We start from the raw sequence: 20,359 nt of genomic DNA, 5'->3' as shown, positions 1-20,359 counted from the left end.
GCCACTGTTCATGCAGACTGTGCTTGTTTCAAGCGTAATGATGAAACCGAGAGGATGGGAATGCTGATGTGTTGCTGTGATTTGTTCTTTTGTATTCAACTGTGCAGGTATAAGCACAATTACTGCTCATACTTGCTTCTTGCTCCAGCTTTGCCACATTACCTCTCCTTGTTTTCCCCCTGTCCTTTTTGCTGATGAGTAGGTCTCTCTTCAGTCATAAGTACCAATAGCTCCTAAAGAAACACTGTGCCAGCTGCATCTTTGATGCGCTAGCAAGGACCTGTGGTTTTTGACTGTCAGAACTTGCCCATGGAGCTAATGGCAAGTTCAAGCTGTGTTCATAGCACTCAGGTTGTGCAATAGTGCATATGCAGCAAGGTTGCCTTAGTTTGTAAGAGTAACAGTAATAAAGAGAGGAAAAATTGGTGACAGAAAGACTTTTCCACATGTAAATAGATTGGAAAGCTCCTATTACTCTGCATTAAGTGCTCTTTGCATCCCCCTTAGCATCTATGTCTGTGTTGGGGTCTGGTGTCCAGCCAGGTTTCTATCAGAACTATACGGCTGTTCTATTTAAATGTAGCAACTTTGACCTGCTTCTGGTTCCTGTTAAAACTATGGCCATGGAACCATTTTTGTCCCATGTGCTCATAGTAAATGTAATTGTATTAAAACTGTGCATTCAGATCAAGGCCTGAATTGTTTGTGCATAGTTTTCTTCCTGGCAATTTGTTCTCATTAAGGTTCTCCCTGTTATTTTTCTTTTTCCCACTGTATTTTTTCCATCTTGTAAGGCTTGTATACATTCTTAGGTAAAAGAAGATGATTTTATTATTTCCCATGTGCCCTTTTGCTTCAGGGTTTTGCCTGTTTTCTACTTGGCATTTGCTGGTCACAGCAGCAGTGTATAAAGTGTGTATCTGGGAAAAAGGCAGGACTTTTTCCCTAATAAAATCACTGTTTTGCATTTATGAAAGGTTAGAAGCTGTCATCCCTTTCTCCAGTTCTTGGATGCCATCCAGCCTTTTGGATCCATCAGTGCTGTGGGTTTTGGAGAGAATCCACTGGAGCAATTTGGAGCGTTCTGTGTCTCCAAACACAGAAGGAGCAGAAGATGTGCCCAGCACTGTAAGTCAGGTTGAGTGGATGGAGTCTAGGGGGTTTTCTGCACCATCAGTTACAATTTGATTACTTGAGCAGGGCTTTGGCTTTCTTTTTGTCATTTTACTGCTGCTCTAAGAGCAAGGCAAAGCAGTAGATATTAATATTTAATAGAATATTGTGAACCTCAGCTGTAATCACATTGCTCTTTGTGTGGATTAAAAAGGGTGTTGCCTCTTCAAGTTCATACTGGATTTTGTTGTCTTAAGAAGCTAAATCCAGATTTCATGAACTAATATACTTAATCCTTGGGTGACTTGTATTGGAATATGCTTATCAGTTGCTTGGATATGTTCGTAATAGGTCAGAGCTCTTGGGTTGAAATTCGTTATAAGTGAATGTCTTGAATAGGAAATTACTTCAGTGGGTGGTGAGCTCCCATAGACCTTCACTGAACTGATTCTTGACATAGCTTGAAGATGAAGCACTGTTAACAGCTGAAATAAGAGATGGACCCTTTGCTGTTCATGAACTTCTGGGCATTTTCTTCCAGTTTCGGAAAGTTAAGTAATGAAAAGTGACCAATTAAATCAGAAATTAGGTGGAAATAGTAATTTTAAAGCTGAAATGCAAAGTTTTAGCTATTTTGTGGGTAACATATTTAAAAAACGTGGTATTTTTCTACATATTGTGTCAAATTATAAAGGTAAATAAGTAAAATTGCATAAAGGAGTAAAGGTTGTTTCTGTTAAGAACAGTGGGAGAGCACAATTTGTACCACATTAATAAAAGACCTGTCAATAGTTGAAAGATGAGCTCTTGTTTCCATTGTTTAAGTAAACCAAAAAAACATGTAGGCAAGGCTGTAACATCCTGTGTTGAGTTGAAAGCCAAAAGGGATGGACTGTTCTCATTAACTAACAATCCTTTCTGCTGCATATAAGAGAAAAAGTTGTTCTCTAGGAATAGATATTGTGAAACTGCCTGCAAGTAAAAAGTCTCTTACAGCTCTTCTATGTGAAATGCTGTATCCTTCATGTAATGGAGGAACAGGAGGGAAGTTAAATGTGGGAACTGTACTTGCAGTATAGTTTTGTCGCTGTATTGATGCTACACAGTACACACTGAGCACTTCCTAGATGTACAGGGGGGTTATACATGTGTTTTATGTACTTCCAATGAAAGTTCCCTGGCTGAATTCCCTGCATTGCAATGAAAACTTGAGTCAACAGCTGTGTGCTGCCTTGTTCATGGCATTAGATATGCTGAATTCTAAGAATCAGCTTTACCAAGTATTCACTGTCCAAGGAATTGCTGGTAGAAGTCCTTGGTGGCTGGATTTTGACATGCATTCACTCTGCGTACCAGCATTTCCAGTCTCCTGGAGCTGCTTGGTGTTCCTGAATAATTGAGCATGTGGTTTGGTGTGTATGTCCAAGAGGAAGTGTGCTCTGGTGATTAAGATAGTGTTGGTGTTCTGGAGCTTGAGGTCTGGTTTGTCTGATCCTTATCTTTAAAAATCCAGGTCTTTTGAACTGAAAACCTACAGATTTGAGATTATATTCTGGCTAGAAGTGTCACAGTAAAGATCTAGCTCTATATATGTGCTTTTCTACCTAATGCAGGGTGTGCCCCATGTAGGTATCTATTCCTCTTTACACAGTGCTAGTAGTTGTGTTGCTTCAGACATCTTTGCATGGGTGTGTTCTAATGAAAACTGTGACAGAATCCGAAGCTACTGATTTCTCCATGTACAGGAGAGGGATTCAGTACGATGGCAGAAATGAAGCTATCACTTTGCACTTGTGTTTGTGTAACGTGTTGCATGAGATGGCAATCACGCCCGCTTGTTGGGGGCATAAAGAGTGAAATTTTGGTTCTGTGCCATTGGGAAGACTGCCACTGATTTATGCAGGGTGGGAATTTCACATGGTTGGCCTCTTTTCCTACAGAGAGGGCTCTGGCACAGCCACCCCCCTTCCCTGGAAGCAGCATTGCACCCCAGGGGAGTGGCAAGTAGTAGAAAGACAAGTAAGAGTGCATTGTCTTACCTAGTATAGCTGGAGTAGCAGCTCTATAGAGGTGAAGTTATTCCCAAGTTATCTAGTAAGGGAAGTATTTGTGGTGGGGAAGCAACCTGCAGGGTTAGGAGAAATGTTAGGGTTAGGGTTAGCAGAAATGGTGAAATTGAGTGGTTTTCTAACACTCACTCAATTGTAACTCATTCTGCGTATGTGTTCCTGCCCTGCCAGGGTTCAGTTACACCATCACAAGCACAGAACCGCTGCACTGTGCCATGTCCAGGGAAAGCTTGGTCAGAGGAACCTCTGGGCTTTGTGTAGTAGATGGGTTTGTGGCTTCTGGTCTTGCCTTTACCAGTCTGTACTCCGTGATGTAAGACAGGAAGAAAAGAAGGGTGATCACCCATTAACCACTGCTCTGAATGGTGGAGATTCCTTTACTTCTACCATAGTTTCCCACCCTGGTGCTAGTTGTTTAATTTAGGCTTTTCATAAGTGATCTCTGCTTTTCTGCTTTTACTGGTACCCAGTTGGAGACCCTGGAATGCGACCTGCAGAGGTGATGTGCACTGAGCTCCTTCCTTACCTCAGTTACATCTGTCTGGTGGTAAAATTTGTCATATGCTCCTAAATACTCTGAAAAATCAGGGCTTGCTTATATCAGAATGGACATTTGAATTCCTGGAAGCTTTTAATGTCTTTATCTGGAGCCAAATCTGTGGCCTAGCCACCCTTTTCATCTGAAATAGTCTATCTCCTGTATCTCATTGCAGCTGTTGTAATGCAAAGTTCACATGTAACTGATGTGGTTTATGTAGTATTTGGACTATTTCTGGGCAACAAGGAAGCTGGAGCCTGCTCTTGTTTGTTCAATGTCCATATGATGACATGAACTGTTCTGATGTTAATTTTGCAGGATGATAATTGCAGAGCAGCAATCCCTAATCACTCACTGCTGATGTTTGCAAGCTTGGATAACTTCTCCTCCTCTTAAATTAGTAGTTCTCTTGTTTTGCTCCTAATGTCTTGGTGTGGCAAACAAGGAAAAACATCTTTTATTCTCTTTGCATTTATAAATGGCTAAACAGACCTTCGTGAGCAAATGCAAAGAGGATGAGTGTGTCTTCTGGGAGGCTTTATTCTAGGAATGCTGCCAGTCCTCAGTGCCAGCATTTCAGCTCTCTGCCTTTGGAAATCCTCATCACTGGGAGCACCAAGTAACTCAAAGTTCATTTTGAAACGAGCTATCTGAAATACTTCAGTTATTTCTTCACTTTAAGTAAGGAGTAACTTTGGGCTGTACCGTGAATCCCTTTTGAATGTGGATACTGAGGTGGGAATGTTGCAGTTAACAAGGAAAAGGCCAAAACCTTCACACAGGTGATCACCACACCATGGCCATCATGGGAAACACTCAGGAAAGACATAGCGCAGGATCTGGGAATATAATAATGCATTATCCTAGTGCCATGAATCCTGTTGGAAAGCCTTTTCTGTGGGGTGCACACAACTGTGTAATGAGAAGCAGAACTGGTTTCTCTCTACAGCTGCCTGACAGAATGGAGCCAGGAGGGGGCTGATCGCTGCTCCCAGGGAGCAAGGGATGGGGCAAGAGGAACTGGCCTCAAGCTGCACTAGGGCAGGTTTAGATGGAGCTGAGGAACAATTCCTGCCCCAGAGGGTGCTCAGGCATTGGAACAGGCTGCCCAGGGCAGGGCTGCAGTCACCGTCCCTGCAAGGGTTCACACACCGTGGAGACGAGGCCTCAGTGCCGTGGGTTAGTGGTGGCCTTGGCACTGCTGAGAATGGTTGGAGCCATGGGTAGCCTGGTAGCAGTCCGTACTCATCCTTTTGTGCCTTAATGAAGCACTGGCAACCAGCTACAAAACCAAGTTTTGTCAAGCATAGTAATGAAGTATTTGAACATAACAAATTTGAGTAAATCTGAAATAACAATTTCAGTGAAATCACTGGGTTTTTTGTAGTTCTCCATTCACACTACAAACCTCTGCAGTCCCTGCAGCAGTCTACAGTGTGAGAATGATCAGAAACAGATCTGCTTTAACTGTCCAGGCAGAATACAAGTCAAGAAGGGGAGGAAGGGAAAGAAAGAAAATGGCATAAATTACAGAAGCCAAATGAGATGCTTGATTCTTTCTGACAGCCCCTGAAGCTTGGAGGGAAGATGGAAAAACTGGGAAGATTTACGAGTTTAGGAACATATTTATACTTGGCCAGTTGTCCAGTGCTTGCAAAGAAGAGGATAAAAAATCAAAACCTGTTATGTATTAAGAAATTGCAACATAAAACTCTGCTGCTGTAGTGTCCCATGTGAGATGTTAGCTGGGTGGCATTGCCTGAGCAATGCTGTAGAAAATGTAATGGTTGAGAAGCTTAATTATAGACAAGATTTTACTTAATTGTTATTGCTTATTAAAATAGCCCCTAAATCTCAGTGTTTCACTATTAAAACATATATTCTTAGCTCACTGCCCATAGCTCCTCTGGAAATACGTATTTGAACCATTGCATGGAAACCAAACAAGTTATATTGGAGAATCCTAGAATCATTGAATAGTCAGGGTTGGGAAGGACCTTGAGATCACCCATTTCCAACCCCTTGCCATGGACAGGGATGCCTCACACTAAACCATGGCACCCAAGGCTGTTCAGCCTGGCCTCGAACACTGCCAGGGGTGGAATAGCCATCCAAAGCACTAAGGAGAAGCTCAGATTTAGTGGGTTGAGACCCATGACAGAGGAATATGCAGTTATCCTAAAAAAGGGATCAGTATGTTTTCTAAAATGGAAGTTCTTTGCAATGGAGAATATTGAACAGGTCACTGCACGTTTAGACTTAGAGGTTTCCTGTGTATGTCAGTGTGTTAACCCGGAACCACATTGCCTCCTAATGCACATTTCTACTCTGGCGGCTTCATGTGGAGCATAAATGATGCTTTGTGCTCATTAATAGGGATTAACAGCACCTATTGAGGAATACTTGACAATAGTATGGCCCAGTTGTCTTCCTAAGCTGGTTTCCTCGGTTTGGGGCTTTTTAGATGCTTATTTCTTGTAAGTAGTTGTAGAACTTTGTTTAAAGGTTACAAAACCAGAGGTCAGGGCTTCCTCACTGGCCTCATAAGTGTTGCTGTTGATTTCAGTAGAAATGAGATGTTCTTTTCGGTAGAATTCTGCTTTTCTTCTAGTTTTTGAAGTCTGAAGCTCTCAATACAAAAAGTACAGGTAAAGGGCAGATTCTGATAAATAGGAAGATGTCCAAAATGAATGGAAAATGAGGAGGAAAGAACAAGCCCATTATCCTTATTATAATAGAAAATGAAATCACTAAATCTGCTGGTTTGCTTTCTGTAAGCGCTAACTTTAAGTAGTATGTTCCATAGCTGTCTTGAGAAAGTGATAGTGAAGCATTTCCAGTCTGGGGTTATTTCTATAGGATTTTTTTTCTCTCTAGGAAAAAATCTTTCTTGATTCAGTTTTTCACTGTGGCAAATAGGAAAACATGGTTTTAGGTAAATGCTTAGAAAATCAGGTTTAATAAAACCCTGTAGCCCAGCGCAGGAAGCACTGAGTAGCAAGAGCATGTATCAGCTCTTATTTCAATAAATGTTAAAAGCCTTGCTCAAAATGACAGTTTCACACAAAGAAACATTGAAGCAAAATACATGTTCACGCTCTGATGGCTTCCCTAAATAGCTGGGAGCCTTGATGTCAAGTGGCTTATTTCTATTAAGGGAGCAGATTCCTCCTGACAGTTTATGGACCTCGGGAATGGGCTTTGCCGTAGGCGTGCTTGCAGCTCACATGAGTAGTTGTTTTTCTACCAAGCTATTTTGATATTAATAGAAAGTATAAAGACCAGCTTGCTTCCCTGGCAGTGCTCAGAGCTGGGTTGGACACAGGGGCTTGGAGCGAGCTGCTCTAGTGGAAGGTGTCCCTGCCCATGGCAGGGGTTGGAACTGGATGAGCTGTAAGGTCCCTTCAACCCAAACCAGGCTGGGATTCTCTGATTCTAACAACTAGAGAATTTACAAAGTTGGCTTGAATTATGTGGACATGTAGAAAAACAAGTAACCTATGGTTGAGGGTTATTTTTGGGTGTCTCTTATTCGAGATCTCAGCTGATACATCCAAAATTCCCTTTACCAGAGTAGTTTGGGTTCATGACTTGAAGGGCTCTTTTAGATGATGTATTTAATACTTGCAAAGATACTGTATTGTTAGGGACTTAAAACCGAAGTGCCCACAAGTGATATGATAAATTTATGCAGCTTAAAGCCAGTAGAGAAAAACAATCTTTATATGAGGTCTTTCAGGAATGGTATTTTTAATGTCTATGAAGTCATAAGAATAACATCATAAAGAAGTCATATGGTGAAGAATGCAAAGAATTTTCTCCCTGTAAATGAAATGCAGTTCTTTGGGATGTGCCAGTGTGGAAAGATACGGTCATTCCATAAGGTCTGTCTGCCCTTCCATAGGGACAGCATGCGTAGGCTTGGCACATCTCACTCTGTGCTGCCTTAGGCTGGTTTTCATGCCTGGGTTTTTCAAGGGGGTTTTATTTCCAGGGAATTTTCTATGTGCATCTTGCCTATGACAGGGGTACAGTGTTACCTTCCTTGTGAGCATACCACACTGGGTTCACCTCAAGAACACACTCTGCTCTGCTGGAAACCGCAAATAGCTCCTGCAGAACAAAGAACATAATAGCTGTAACATATCCTTATGTTAATCTGTTGCTTCCTCCTTATTGTAGCTATATTTATAATGCACAAAATAAGGGCATTATGAAAGTAAGTCTTGACAAAGCCCAAATTTCCTCTTTGTGTTAAATAGAAGCAGACTATTAGCTAGTACAATGTACTTGATGTTTTTCTGAGCAGTTATGCTCTCCAATATAACATTGTTAAAACATTTCCTGTTCTTTTCATGTATTTTATATCAGAGTTGCTATGTGGAAGGCTGCTTGAGCTGGCAGGTTAAGGTGATGGGTGGAACTGCCTCCTTTGAAAGTGTGCAGCTTAGATTAACTCGGGTAATGTAAAGCCAGTGGAGAAAATGGAGCTGAGCTCACAGAATGCTTAATAAGAACATTTCAAAGGTCTTTCACAAGCTCTAGATGAAAAGAAAATCACAACTCTCAGTTGTTAGGTATTTTTCTGTCAACAGCATCCACGCCTACAGGGGCCAGGCACTATGGATGTTGCAGTTAGCTTGTCTTCAAAGGTGATTTGTAAGTCCCAACATACATAAATCACTTGGCATAATGGTCTTACACATACATTTTCCTCTTACTAATAGCCAAAATAGTTATTTCAGCTTCAAATGATTTGGGCTGTGACAGTCTGAGGGGTGGGTTTTGTGCTATCAACATGTTTTGTGTGTACAAAAGCAGTTGTGCATTCAGTTCGGCATGAGGAACAGCATGATGACCACCTACCTAACCTCTGCTCACATGGGGATGCTTATGTGAGGTGTGTTGGTGGAAACAGTCACTTCTGTGGCTGGGAGGGAGCCAAGCTGATAGCTCCTGAAGGATCCGAACACTGCAGCGTTCTAGGGCAAGGGGAATTCATGTGCAGTCGCTGCAGCTCTGGAAGCGTTCAATCTTCACACACTTCAAAGGGAAGCATCCCCGCTTTTAAAGATCTCCATTTTTAAGTCTGGAAATTGTAGTTTCTCAATGAAAAACTCTGTTTTCCAGTCTGCAGCTACCCCCAAGTGCTTTGTAAAGTGAAGGAGGGTTTGGAGAGAAACAGCAAGAATCCCAGCGGTGCTGGAAGGAATTCGCTGTGTTTGCTCTGGCATTATTTTTCCTTCTTGCATAATAAATTAATCTGTTTTTCTGTGTAAATCTCTCTTCTGAGAATTGACAGAGGATGCAGCAAGTGTGGTAACGTGGGGGTTGGTCCTCACGTGGCTTTTCTGTCTCTGCCTTGCTGAACCTGGTTACCAGCAAACAGAGAAGTGTTGTCTGTCAAATGCTTCACTGCATTTGTCATCTCCCTCTACTGTAGTGGCTGTGTCCTTTTTAGCAGGCTGTGCAACAAAACGGGTTTGAAGTAAAGCGGAGTTGATCAAAGTGTGATGATTCATTGTGGAATTCCAACAGGGTTGCTTTGAAATAGCCAAGGTAAGGCTTTAATGAACCTTTTTAGGTATAAAATTGATGGTCAGAGGCAATAGTACTTTACTCATTGCTCGAGTCCACAATAGAGCCATTCGTTTTCTACACCATTATGTGGGTGTTGGGTGCTGAGCAGTTCCCAAGTGTTAGAACTTGCTTTTCTTCTCCAGAAGCCTGGTGTACAACACCAGTTCCTCTCATTTGAGCTTCCTGTGGCCTTAGATGTAATAGAAGTGGAATGAGAAAGAACTTTGAATTGCATTGTGTGCAGTGGAGTGGGGTTAGCCAAAATCCCTGCTTTGCCTTGTGAGCCAAATCATGCCCTGCAGAGGCAGACATACTGCAAGGGGAAACACAATCAGTGTTTGCTGCCTCTGGTTTTCTGGTATGTCTGCTGCTTTGGGAAGATAGGGCACAAGCTTAACAGGCAGTGCCCTTTTGTCTTGTGCTTTCTGTAGGTCAAGCTGTTTCAAGTTACTGCAATGGCTCAGTTTGGTTTTACTTTTCATATATGTCTTTATTTTTTGTTGTTGGAACAAATTCCTGCAGCGTTGCTTAGTTTCTTCTGATAGGATCTATGAAAGGAGCCAAATGTGACTTGTGTAGCATGGTAACTGATAACTTCTTCATAAAAATACACTTCTTAGGATCTCACATTTAAGTAGGTTCTACTTGAAGTTTACCAAAGTGATTAAGGATGACAGGAAAATGCACAACAGATCTTTGTCCTGTACAAGGAAATACCAACTTCAGAATTGGTTTCATTCACTCTGGGATAATTCCTCCTTTTTAAGAGGTGGGAACACTTAACGTAGATCAGATCTGAGTAACAAAGTAAAGCTGAAGTACATAGAGCCAAATTCTGTGCTAATGCAGACTAGTAATGATCATTTTTACATTAAAGTCTTGCCAATAGCAGAATATGCTGAACATTAACATGCCAGTTATTTTTCAGGGTTATAAATTTATAAATAGAAGTGTGACACAAAAATATGTATTTTAAGCTCATGCAGTATGGTGCCTCTCACAATATCATAGAATCATGGGATGGTTTGGTTTGGAAAGGACCTTAAAGCTCCTCCAGCCCCAACCCCTGCTCCCACAGGCAGGGACCCCTTCCACTGGAGCAGCTTGCTCCAAGCCCCTGTGTCCAACCTGGCCTTGAACACTGCCAGGGATGGGGCAGCCACAGCTTCTCTGGGCACCCTGTGCCAGCGCCTCAGCACCCTCACAGGGAAGAGCTTCTGCCTTATAGCTAACCTAAACCTCCCCTGGTCAATATATCTTCAATATGTCAGATTCTGCTGCTTTGCTTTTGCTGTTGACATCACTTGCAAATAGTACTTGGAAGAAAAGCTCATGGTGTGTCCTCTGGAGAAACACTGGCCTCGAGTGTGACAGAAGGGAAGGAACAGAAACCAGTTCACAACATTCATCCGACAGCTGTGTTTGAAAACCCAGTCAAACACTAGTTTTGATTAACTGTCTTTGTCTCCTCTTTCTAAAACAGTTACAGAACTTGTGCTAAATATCCAGTGCTCCAAGAAATCCCTGTTGTGGGGATGCCAGATCAACCAGTGAGCAGGCAGCAGCACTCCTTCCCTCCCTGCAGACAGGCTCCTGCTCTGCTCTGGGGCACTGTGCCTATACCTGAGCAGGTTGCTTCATTTCTAGCCCACCTAGAATACTAGTTACTACATATATAATATACCCAGGTACTTGTGTTGTGTCCTCAGAGTAGCACTGGCTTTCTCCTTTATGTTGTAGTCCTCTGAAGTAACCCATCACTTGGCTTTGATTTGATGGACTGTGATGGGCTCATCCTAATGTGTTAAAATTCCTCTCCTTTACACTTTGCCTTGCTCTTTCTCTACTACTTCTCCCTCCCTGTTGCTGGTATGTGCATACAAAAGGCTTCAGGTTTCTACCCCAAGCTAGAGCCTACTTTTGAGAGCTAACAAAGTTACAAGGAACAGGGAGCAAGGCCAGTGGGAGCAAGCTGAATGTGCATTAGTCCTCTTGACCTTATTCTGCACCAAAGCATCAGTGATTGTCCCCAGCATCTCCCATATATTTTCTTCAGAACCTGTTTTCTTCACCTTACTAAGGCCTTGATTGCCTTTGCTAAAGTTAAAATGCTGTGTTTGGGGTTTTTTTGGGCTGCACTGATCCAAATCATGTCAAACCCTAGGGTTTTCAAACACAGTTTTGTTACTGAGGTTTTTATCCTTCCTGCTCCTTTTCACAGTATAAATCTTGTTTCCAGATCCCTGTTTTATCATTAGGCTCTGGCCGCAGGAGCAGACATATAGGGCCAATGGAATGGCTTTACAGTAAGCTATGATGTATCTTTACATCTAAAGGCTCTAATAGAGCCTTCACCTAGATGTGAGTTTCAGGCTTATAGAAACCAAGATCAAAGTAGAACGTTCCTTGTAGGGAAAAGCTTAAAAACCATGGCTAAAGCTCTTCCCCGAAGACAGACGGTGATCAAAAAGGGTTCCACGTTTCTTCTGCACACATTCAAATAGGAGGGTTTATGAAAACTTGACAGAATTGTTGCAGGAAACAACAACCTTTTGGAGGTATTTCATAAATATTTGCAATGCTAATCTATGGGCTGTCACAGATGTAAATACAGTCTTCAGAAAGTAACCTTCCCTCTGGTATTTTATATTAAACAAAGGGAAATAAAGAGTAAACAGGCCAGTGCCTTTGTTTTCTCTCCTAAATAAAAGCACACATTTCTCTTGTTCCATGGTGACAGGGTGGTTAAGGTGAGGGAAAACAAACATATTCCTAAACTGGGCCTATCTCACCAAGTATCAATGCTGTGGATCATTTTTGGGTCCATTTCTAGTGCTATAGAGTGTAAATTGCTTCAATCTTGGGATAATACAAGAGGGATGTGAAGCTGATGGAGAAGGCCACGGAGATGCTGCGAGGGCTGGAGCAGCTCTGCTCTGGAGCCAGGCTGAGAGAGCTGGGCTGGGGCAGCCTGGAGAAGAGAAGGCTCCTGAAGGGGAGACCTGAGAGCAGCTCCAGTGCCTGAAGGGGCTGCAGGAAACATGGAGAGGGGCTTGGGACAAGGGATGGAGGGACAGGCCAAGGGGAATGGCTTGAACCTGCCCGAGGGGAGACTGAGCTGAGCTCTTAGGCAGAAGCTCTTCCCTGTGAGGGTGCTGAGGCGCTGGCACAGGGTGCCCAGAGAAGCTGTGGCTGCCCCATCCCTGGCAGTGCTCAAGGCCAGGTTGGACACAGGGGCTTGGAGCAAGCTGCTCCAGTGGAAGGGGTCCCTGCCTGTGGCAGGGGTTGGAGCTGGAGGAGCTTTAAGGTCCCTTCCAACAAAAGAACAGGCTGGGATTAAAAGCTTGGCTTTTTGCATACCATAAAAGAGTTATTATGGAAGCATTGTATGTGTATCAATGGTTTAATACAGAGCCTAGCACAGGAAAGGTGGCATTGTTCATTAGGTGTGCAAGGTTTGGTTTTTCCTGCATCAGTTACGTTTTCCTTATCAAGAAGACTTTGGTCAGGGAGTAATGCCAAACAAGCCAGTTATTTCAGAAAAATCTGTTTTATAGCATAGCTTTCAGTTAAAATAAATCTTATTCAGGGAAATCATCAAGTTTGTGTGTAGTACTCGAAGCCCCATGGTTTGTAGGGTGTGCTGGCATGGTTCTGCATCACAGAGGCAATGCTCACTGCTCTGTTGCAGGCAGCTTAAAGCAATGTCCTCATTTGGTTCAGGCTTGCCCACGTGAGGAGCGAGGTGCAGGCTGTCTTTCTCACTCCTGAAGAGAAGTGGGTAGCAGCAATGAAGTTTCACATGCATGCTATAAATGGCAAGCTACAGCTCCAAATGCTCGTAATTGCAGCACATCTCTGGCACATATTGAGGGATATGAGATCCATGGTGAGAAATGAAAGGAAATCAAAAAGGCAGAGTGCAGCAAGAGGAGGATGCAGAACCTTTTAACTCAGGTCTGTTGATGCTTATAAGAGTTAAAATCATTTAAAAAATGCTACCCTTACCAAAGGTGTTTGAGGTGCAGGTAAAGAAGGGAGCAAGTGTGACTGTGTACCACTATGTGCAAATACTGACGTCCTGCTTTCCTAGCTCATTAAAAACGTGCTGCGTAGCGTTCAGAGGGTGCTCTGTTACTTGAGCAAAGTGAGGAAATCAATGGAGAAAGTCTTATTGCAAAGTATTAGTATCTTGGTGAAGAACTGAGCCCCACAGACATGCAAATCCCAGGTAGGGAGCAGTTCTGCAGCACTTCCATCCCTGCATCCTGCATTAAGTGAGTCAAATGTATGCATCTTATAAAGAGCGTCCTTGGAGCTGGATTGTCTTAACTGGTTTTTTGTATGCTGTGCCTTAGCCTTATCCATGTGAGAGTATATGGAGCAATGGACAAAGTTTGCTCTCTGCAGAGTTTGCAGTTGCTTCCTTTCTGCAATGGAGCTTGGGACCTGGGAGCAGGCATGGATGGATTTTGGTCTTACGTGGAGTTGCAAAAGCTGGGCAAGGAATATATTTCCTTTCGTTGTGTCCAGGACAAGCTCACCTTAAAAATGAGAAGGCAAAAAAGGAAGAAGTCTCTTCCCTTGGAGGTGTCACATTAGTCTTCTAAAAATAGCATGGATTATTTAAGTAATTCAGTATTTCAAATACATGTTCTTTTTCTCACTCAAGGTCATCCAGCTATAAGAGGAACTTCTGCTGCATGCACAAGGGGCTTTTCAGATCTTTCATAATATGGAGCAAAATGGACTGGTCTATGGCTGGGCTTTCCTTCTGTTGACATATCTGGTCTGCCTTAAGGGCTTCAGCAGAGAGTAGAAAGCTAGGTTCTCCTGTTTCACCCCTGTGCTCCTATTCCTGTGTTATGTTCCTTACTGGAAAGTTTTTGCCTACAGCAGATAAAGGAGGTTGTCCCCACCTTGTTCTTTGCATTGTGTTGTGAAGATGTGTATTAATTTTAATTGCTGAATACTAAATTAAGGCTTGTCCCACTTTGAACATGAGATGCTCATTCTGGTTTGTGTTTTCTAGGAAGTCTTTCCACATAGAGCCTCTATTTAGTGGTCAAATAGGAAGGAGCTTGTGGAGCGTTTTGGCGCTGCGAGTCTGTAATTCACCAAGCGTACTTCTAGGGTTGCATTTCAAGGTGCACAAGTAGCAGGACGTTCCTGCTGTCTTCATTAACTATTATGGAGGTACATTTGCTCATAAGAGTCTATGCAGAGTTTCAAGGAAGAGATGAATTGCATTAGTCCTGAATGCCGGTTTGGAACCGTCTGCGCTGGTGATGAGACAAGTCTAATGAGGGACTAACATAGTTTGGAGAAAAGGGCTTGTTTCTCATAACCAGCCAAGAGATTTGTGTTCTGTGGTGTTAATGTTGTGTCAGGAATTGTCTAAAAATAAACCTTTGTCACATAGGGTTCCTAACAAGATGCATTTCCGTATCTTAGGTGTGTTTTATTTACTGGCTTCAGATAAGTGACCTTTATGCACCATTCTCATTATAAAGACATCAAAAGTAAGCCTCACTGCAAAAGCACTGCATTTTATAATGCTCAGTGGGATTTTTGCAAAGGATTATTTAATGTAACTCTTAATAACACAAACTTTATGCTCTTCAAATTGGAACTTAGATAAATAATGATGTATATTTTTAATACTAGTCACAGTTATGTATCTATACCTGTTTATACATCATTAAAGTTATAAAAAGTATTTGGGTAAAATATTTTTTCCTCATATATAGTATGCTGAAATACATTCTCTTTCTATTTCTGAGACTTTAGTGCAACAGAAAATACCAGGAAAGTATGTTTTTTACATAAACCTCCCTGTGAGCAGTGTTGTCTGCGGCACTTGGAGTGTTCCTGGGCCTCTATCACACAGCAGTTTATCACCCCTATGAATTAGTAAATCACTGCAGGGTAGGAATGGAGTAGGGTGTGTGTGTAGGAGCAGCCACCCTAGTGCCAGCTCCAGCCTCCATTACCCGATGGCAATAGTGCTCAGTGTAGGTTTCCAGTGTGCTGTGGAGGAAGGCAAAGCCCCAGCATAATTAGATCAGATCATAATGCAAATACATGCCAAAAGCCCCAATTAAGAATGCCTGTGTGAAATACAGTGTTTATTACAATTTAGGGTTGCTTTGACACCAGTTTGATTTTTATTTGCTTTATGTCTTTTTGCTGGTTGTGAGCTTATTCATTTTCATTTCACTTTCTATTTCTTTTCGTTGTCAGAAAAGGGTAAACTGGCTGTTAGAGTTCATTTTTCATAATGGTTTTCAATTAGGGTTTTTAGGTCCTTGCTAAAAGTGTAGCATAGAATCTGCAAGGGTAATTATACCTATTTTAATGCTATTAATAAGCACTCGAAAGGGATCATTACAGTAAATCTGCTTTAGCCTTTTGTCAGACATAGTTTTATGTAATATTGTGTAAGGTTTCTGTAATACTGGTACCTTTTAACTAGTTTGGTTTGCTTTTAAAGGAGGGGAAACACAAAGGAACTGAACACATTTAGGGTAGTTTTCTCACTGAAAGAGTACTGCAGGAAGGCATAGAAAGGAGAATAAGCCCCATATGTGCAGCTCTTTCTCTCCTGACCCTGTCTTCCTTGTCTTGCAGGAAATCCTGGCTGACTAAAGTTGGAAGCCCAAGTTCTCGCATCGATCGAACCAATTTTTCCAACGAAAAGGAGATTTCCAAGCTTGACTTCTCAGGATTTAGCACTAGATACTAATAGGAGCCGTCACTGAGCATTAAGCTGTGATGTTTCTGCTGCATGATATTCTCTGTGCCTCCATAACATGTCACAGGAGCGTTTGGATGCTCTCCATACTAGAGACAAATAGTAATGGTCCCTGTTCACATGGAGTAAGAATTCTTAGTTCCTGTATTAGACATTTAACGCCATGAATGTCAATATCTAGTATCTAAAATGCCAATATCTAATTTATTACATCTTGAAAGCTAGATGAATGCTTAAAAGTGTCAGTGATCACTTGTGCACAATGAGACTTATGTATAACCATATGGCGCCTAATCTTTACACTGTGATTCATATTTTAGATGCAAAATAAGGAAGTTATGTTCTCCTGTTTGTAATCTCACTAACCATCCTTAACTGCAGAGCCTGGAACACTGAGAGATCTAATGTAGCTCTGTGTTGTAGACCATGTTATTTGTGATAAGGAGTGAAGATATAGAGATAATATAAAATAAATATATGTTTATTCAAACTCAGACTAAGATTATTTGACCAGTTCTGGTTTAAAATTCTCTAGTAATTCAGTATAAGTAATTCAGATAAGTCATGAAACACAATGGTGGTCTCACCCCTTGTTCCATATCTACCTACAGCTTGCGTCCATACTGACCAGAAAGGATGCTTTAATCTTTTTGCTTTGTTGATGTTCTTACTAAAATGGAAGACTTCAGTTATTTAGCTTATGGATGTGTGTTTGCTCCTTAGTTAATGTATGTTGGAACCTGATTTGACATGATGCACCCACATACATCATGTCAAGTACATAAAAGGTCCTGAGCAACTTGAGTGCTTGCAATAAATACTGGATAAGCGTTTGCAGTATTGGATGTGATTCTCATACATAGTGCTCTTTTCACTGGCACCAGGGGGCCTGTCAGGGTGGAACAGAGCTATTCCCTCGCTTCTAAAGTACTTCTGTGTCAGGATTAGTACGTTCTGGAGGCCTTTGGTTAGATCTCTGGTACCCAAGCAGGCAGCTGCATGATCTGTCTGTACTCTCAGTTGATCACGATTGGTGTGATCATGCTGTGATGGAGGCTCACGCTGTCAGTCCCTCTGAGAGGTGTGTGGTACGTAAAGAACAGTGTGCTACACGTTTGGACAAGTGTATAGCACATAGAGCATAGTACTACTGCAGTGGTCACAGCCTCAAGTTGTCTCCCAGCTCCCAACAGAGCCCGCTGTTGTCTGCCTGCATTGTATCCTCTAAGGCATCCTACCTGAGGATGCATAAGCTGGTCTTTCCCCTGACTGCTATGTACCTCTTCTAAGGGCAGGAAGTGTCAATTTAAGCAATTTGAAGTGTTAATTTAAGCAACATCATCAATTTGTGGTTCACCTTTTTAATTTCAGGAAAGGCCATTTCATAGCTTGAGCATTGCACTTTGAGCTGGGCATTGAAAGGTATTTCTGCTGATGACTGGATTTATTTTTGCTGGGCCTTTGTGCACTAAGCAGTAAGATTTCCTTCCCACACTTCGCAGGAGTTATGAATTGTTGTAGTTCAAATGCACTTGACTTCTGTGACTGTACACAGCATCCTTTGTTGAAGTCACTGTCAATAACTCTTGTTAAATGGGAAATAGCAAAGTTCAAGTGCAGTGGCAGCTCAGTAGCTGTTCCATCCTCTCTGAAAACTGTATCCTGCCCAGCAGAAGTACTTTACATTTCCCTTGAAGCTACCTGGCAGGAGATGCCCCCTCTGAGGCATTTCCAGCCAGGCTGCTTTGTTCATATTTTGAGCAACAACGGTAGAGGAAGGAGGAAAACAAATGGAACACTTGAGACACAGGAACTGGAGACAAAGATGAAGCTGTTGCTTTGATGGCTGGCATGGTGGAGCTGGATGCTGACAAGGACTCCGCTAGAAACGCAAGGCCTGAGGAGGGGGAAGCAGCGATTTCGAGTGCTCACTTTTGGAGGGAGAAAATGTGCAGGTAGAGACCTCTGAGAGAGCTGAAAGATGAAGAAACCTCTTGCTGAGTCTGTCACAAAAGGGTTTATTATTCCTGTGTCTATGCCATAACGCTCAGCTCCTGCTTTTGTGCCTGTTTTGAGCCCATCTGATGGAAAGGTTGGTTCTGGAATACATCTATTAACCTTTCTCTTTGTTTGTTAGTCAGCAATACTCATGTTTTCCTTTCTCAACATCCACTTCCCTCACATCAGTGATGTGACGAGGCAAAAATTGCATGCAATTTCTGCAGTGAGTTCAGCTCTGAGTGTTTCTGACGTTCAGAACTATAATACATGTACTTTGTGTTGAGCCGTAATGTATTTCAGGGTTATCTAGCAGTGCTAGATGAATTGCACATACTATGCTTTTCATGCTTAGAGAAGTTAAGAATTTGCTGAGCAAATAAGCATTGCAGATATGTCAGTGTTCCCAGAAACCCTGGGGAGAGTTTTCAGAGGAAGAGGAAAAGGGAATAAACATCATATTCCATATCTTCAAGTTTCTGGGAAGTCCTGTAGCCAGTTGTATTCCTGGAGTATACCCAGGTGTAGAGCTTTCTGCAGTCAATGGAGTTCCAAGGGCAAAAGGATTTCTTCCATTGCACTTCCCCGGTCTAGCTGAAGTGGAGGCCCAAGGTGGCCATAAGGGTAATAATGATATGTAACATATAAAAATAGTCTATGTCCCTGTGAATTAGGGGTTACCAAGGTGAGGAATTACTACTTGAGTGCTGCTGGCTTCCTGCTGCATGGCCATGGGGAAATGCCTTTACCGATGGTTTAGGTTGTTTTCACATTGCATTGAAATCAGACTTTAATGCATCGTATCTGTGCTTAACTGTTGCTGCAGAGCATGTTTTATTCATGCAAATGCCTGCAGTACAGTCAGGATCCTTTACTGCTTATGCACAGGGAAAGGTTTGATTTGCACTAAGTGGCACCTGCCTGGCTTGTGGGTACATACAGCCTCGGAGGGCCCTTTCCCAGGTGAACATCAGGAATAAGGAAGCGGTCCTACATCTCCTCAGGGGTGTGCTGCCACAAAATGAAGACGTTCTGACTGCAGGAAAGAGAGCAGATCGAGGTTTGTAAGCGGCTTCCCTGAGACGGTGTTGTTAACAGCGCGTTGAAAAGAACGAGGCTGGAAGACAGAGCGTCATTGTTGCTCTCCTGAAAAGGCCGTTCGGAGCGAGCGGATCCCACTTTGCTTTCTGTAACTTGGGTGACTTTTTCCAAGGCAGAGATTCGAGGACTGCTCAAAGTAGCTTCTGTTCGGTGTCTGAAAGATGCTTCAGATGGAGGCAGGATGCAGCCCTGTGGCCCAGGCAGGTCAAGGCTTAAGGGGGAGCCTGTGGCATGGCAGGAGATAGTGGTAACTTCCATCTGCCAGCTTCCTGGTGAGGCTGGCCCGTGTGCCAGTGACTTCTGAAGCTGGATGAAGGCCTGGCAGAGGGGTGGGATGGATTTGGGCAAGACACCTTCACATTAGGGCGAGATTTGAGCCCTCTGTAGAATTTGGTTGCTTGGAAGTATTGTTCCATGTTGCTGCTACTGCAACTAACACAGTGTTGCCTTGAGCTGCATGCATTCATCTTCTCTTTTTATTTAATCCTCAGATTCTGTTAATGTGTTAGGAGTCCAAAATTGTCCGATTTGTGGAGATGCAGAGTGTGCATCAGAGCAGTGTCTAGATTTAAGGGAAACATCAGTGATTTTGTGGAGCCAAAGAATTCCAATGGTGAGGTAGAATAAAAGAGGCAAGAATGACTGGCTGATTAGACATCAAACTAAGTTGACACCTTCTTCCTTTTCTACTGCATACTGCTATCACTCAGGTGTAACTGTAGGTATCCTTTAACTTCACTTTGACTTGAATGCAATGCAGCAAGAACAATTGATCCAGACCAGCTCTGTTCTTGCTGCATTTCCACTGTTTCCAAGTCATTTGTGAATTCTGGGCAGTGCTGACCTTCCTGAAGGAGAGCGTCATGCCTGGCTTGTATGCTACCATTGCTGAAGGAAGTCTGCATGGTTAAACCGAGGGCCTACAGGGATGCTGGAGAGGAACTCTGCATCGGGGGCCGTAGTGATAGGACAAGGGGTGATGGGTTCAGACTGAAACAGGGGAAGTTCAGGTTGGAGATAAGGAAGAAGTTCTTTCCTGTGAGAGTGGTGAGGCACTGGAATGGGGTGCCCAGGGAAGTTGTGAATGCTCCATCCCTGGCAGTGTTCAAGGCCAGGTTGGACAGAGCCTTGGGTGCCATAGTTTAGTGTGAGATGTCCCTGCCCATGGCAGGGAATTGGAACTGGATGAGCTTTAAGGTCCTTTCC

At 42.7% G+C, this 20,359-nt stretch overlaps 1 protein-coding gene across 1 annotated transcript in view; it reads left to right on the top strand.

Moving 5' to 3' along the window:
• Positions 1-16,542, top strand: part of ACYP2 (acylphosphatase 2) — a 44,871-nt gene extending 28,329 nt beyond the window's left edge. Inside the window, exon 4 of the mRNA XM_061461749.1 lies at positions 15,931-16,542. Within this exon, the coding sequence (XP_061317733.1) occupies positions 15,931-16,045 (115 nt within the window). The 3' untranslated portion in view covers positions 16,046-16,542. The remainder of the gene's footprint in view (positions 1-15,930) is intronic.
• Positions 16,543-20,359: the final 3,817 nt, after the last annotated feature.

Source organism: Pezoporus flaviventris, unplaced genomic scaffold, assembly GCF_033815535.1.
Source record: "Pezoporus flaviventris isolate CSIRO_AGI_PZ_B2104156 unplaced genomic scaffold, CSIRO_AGI_Pfla_v1 ptg000031l, whole genome shotgun sequence".
Lineage (NCBI taxonomy): Eukaryota > Metazoa > Chordata > Aves > Psittaciformes > Psittacidae > Pezoporus > Pezoporus flaviventris.
The sequence above is the reverse complement of the archived record's forward strand: the minus strand, read 5'-3'. Positions and strand labels throughout refer to the sequence as shown.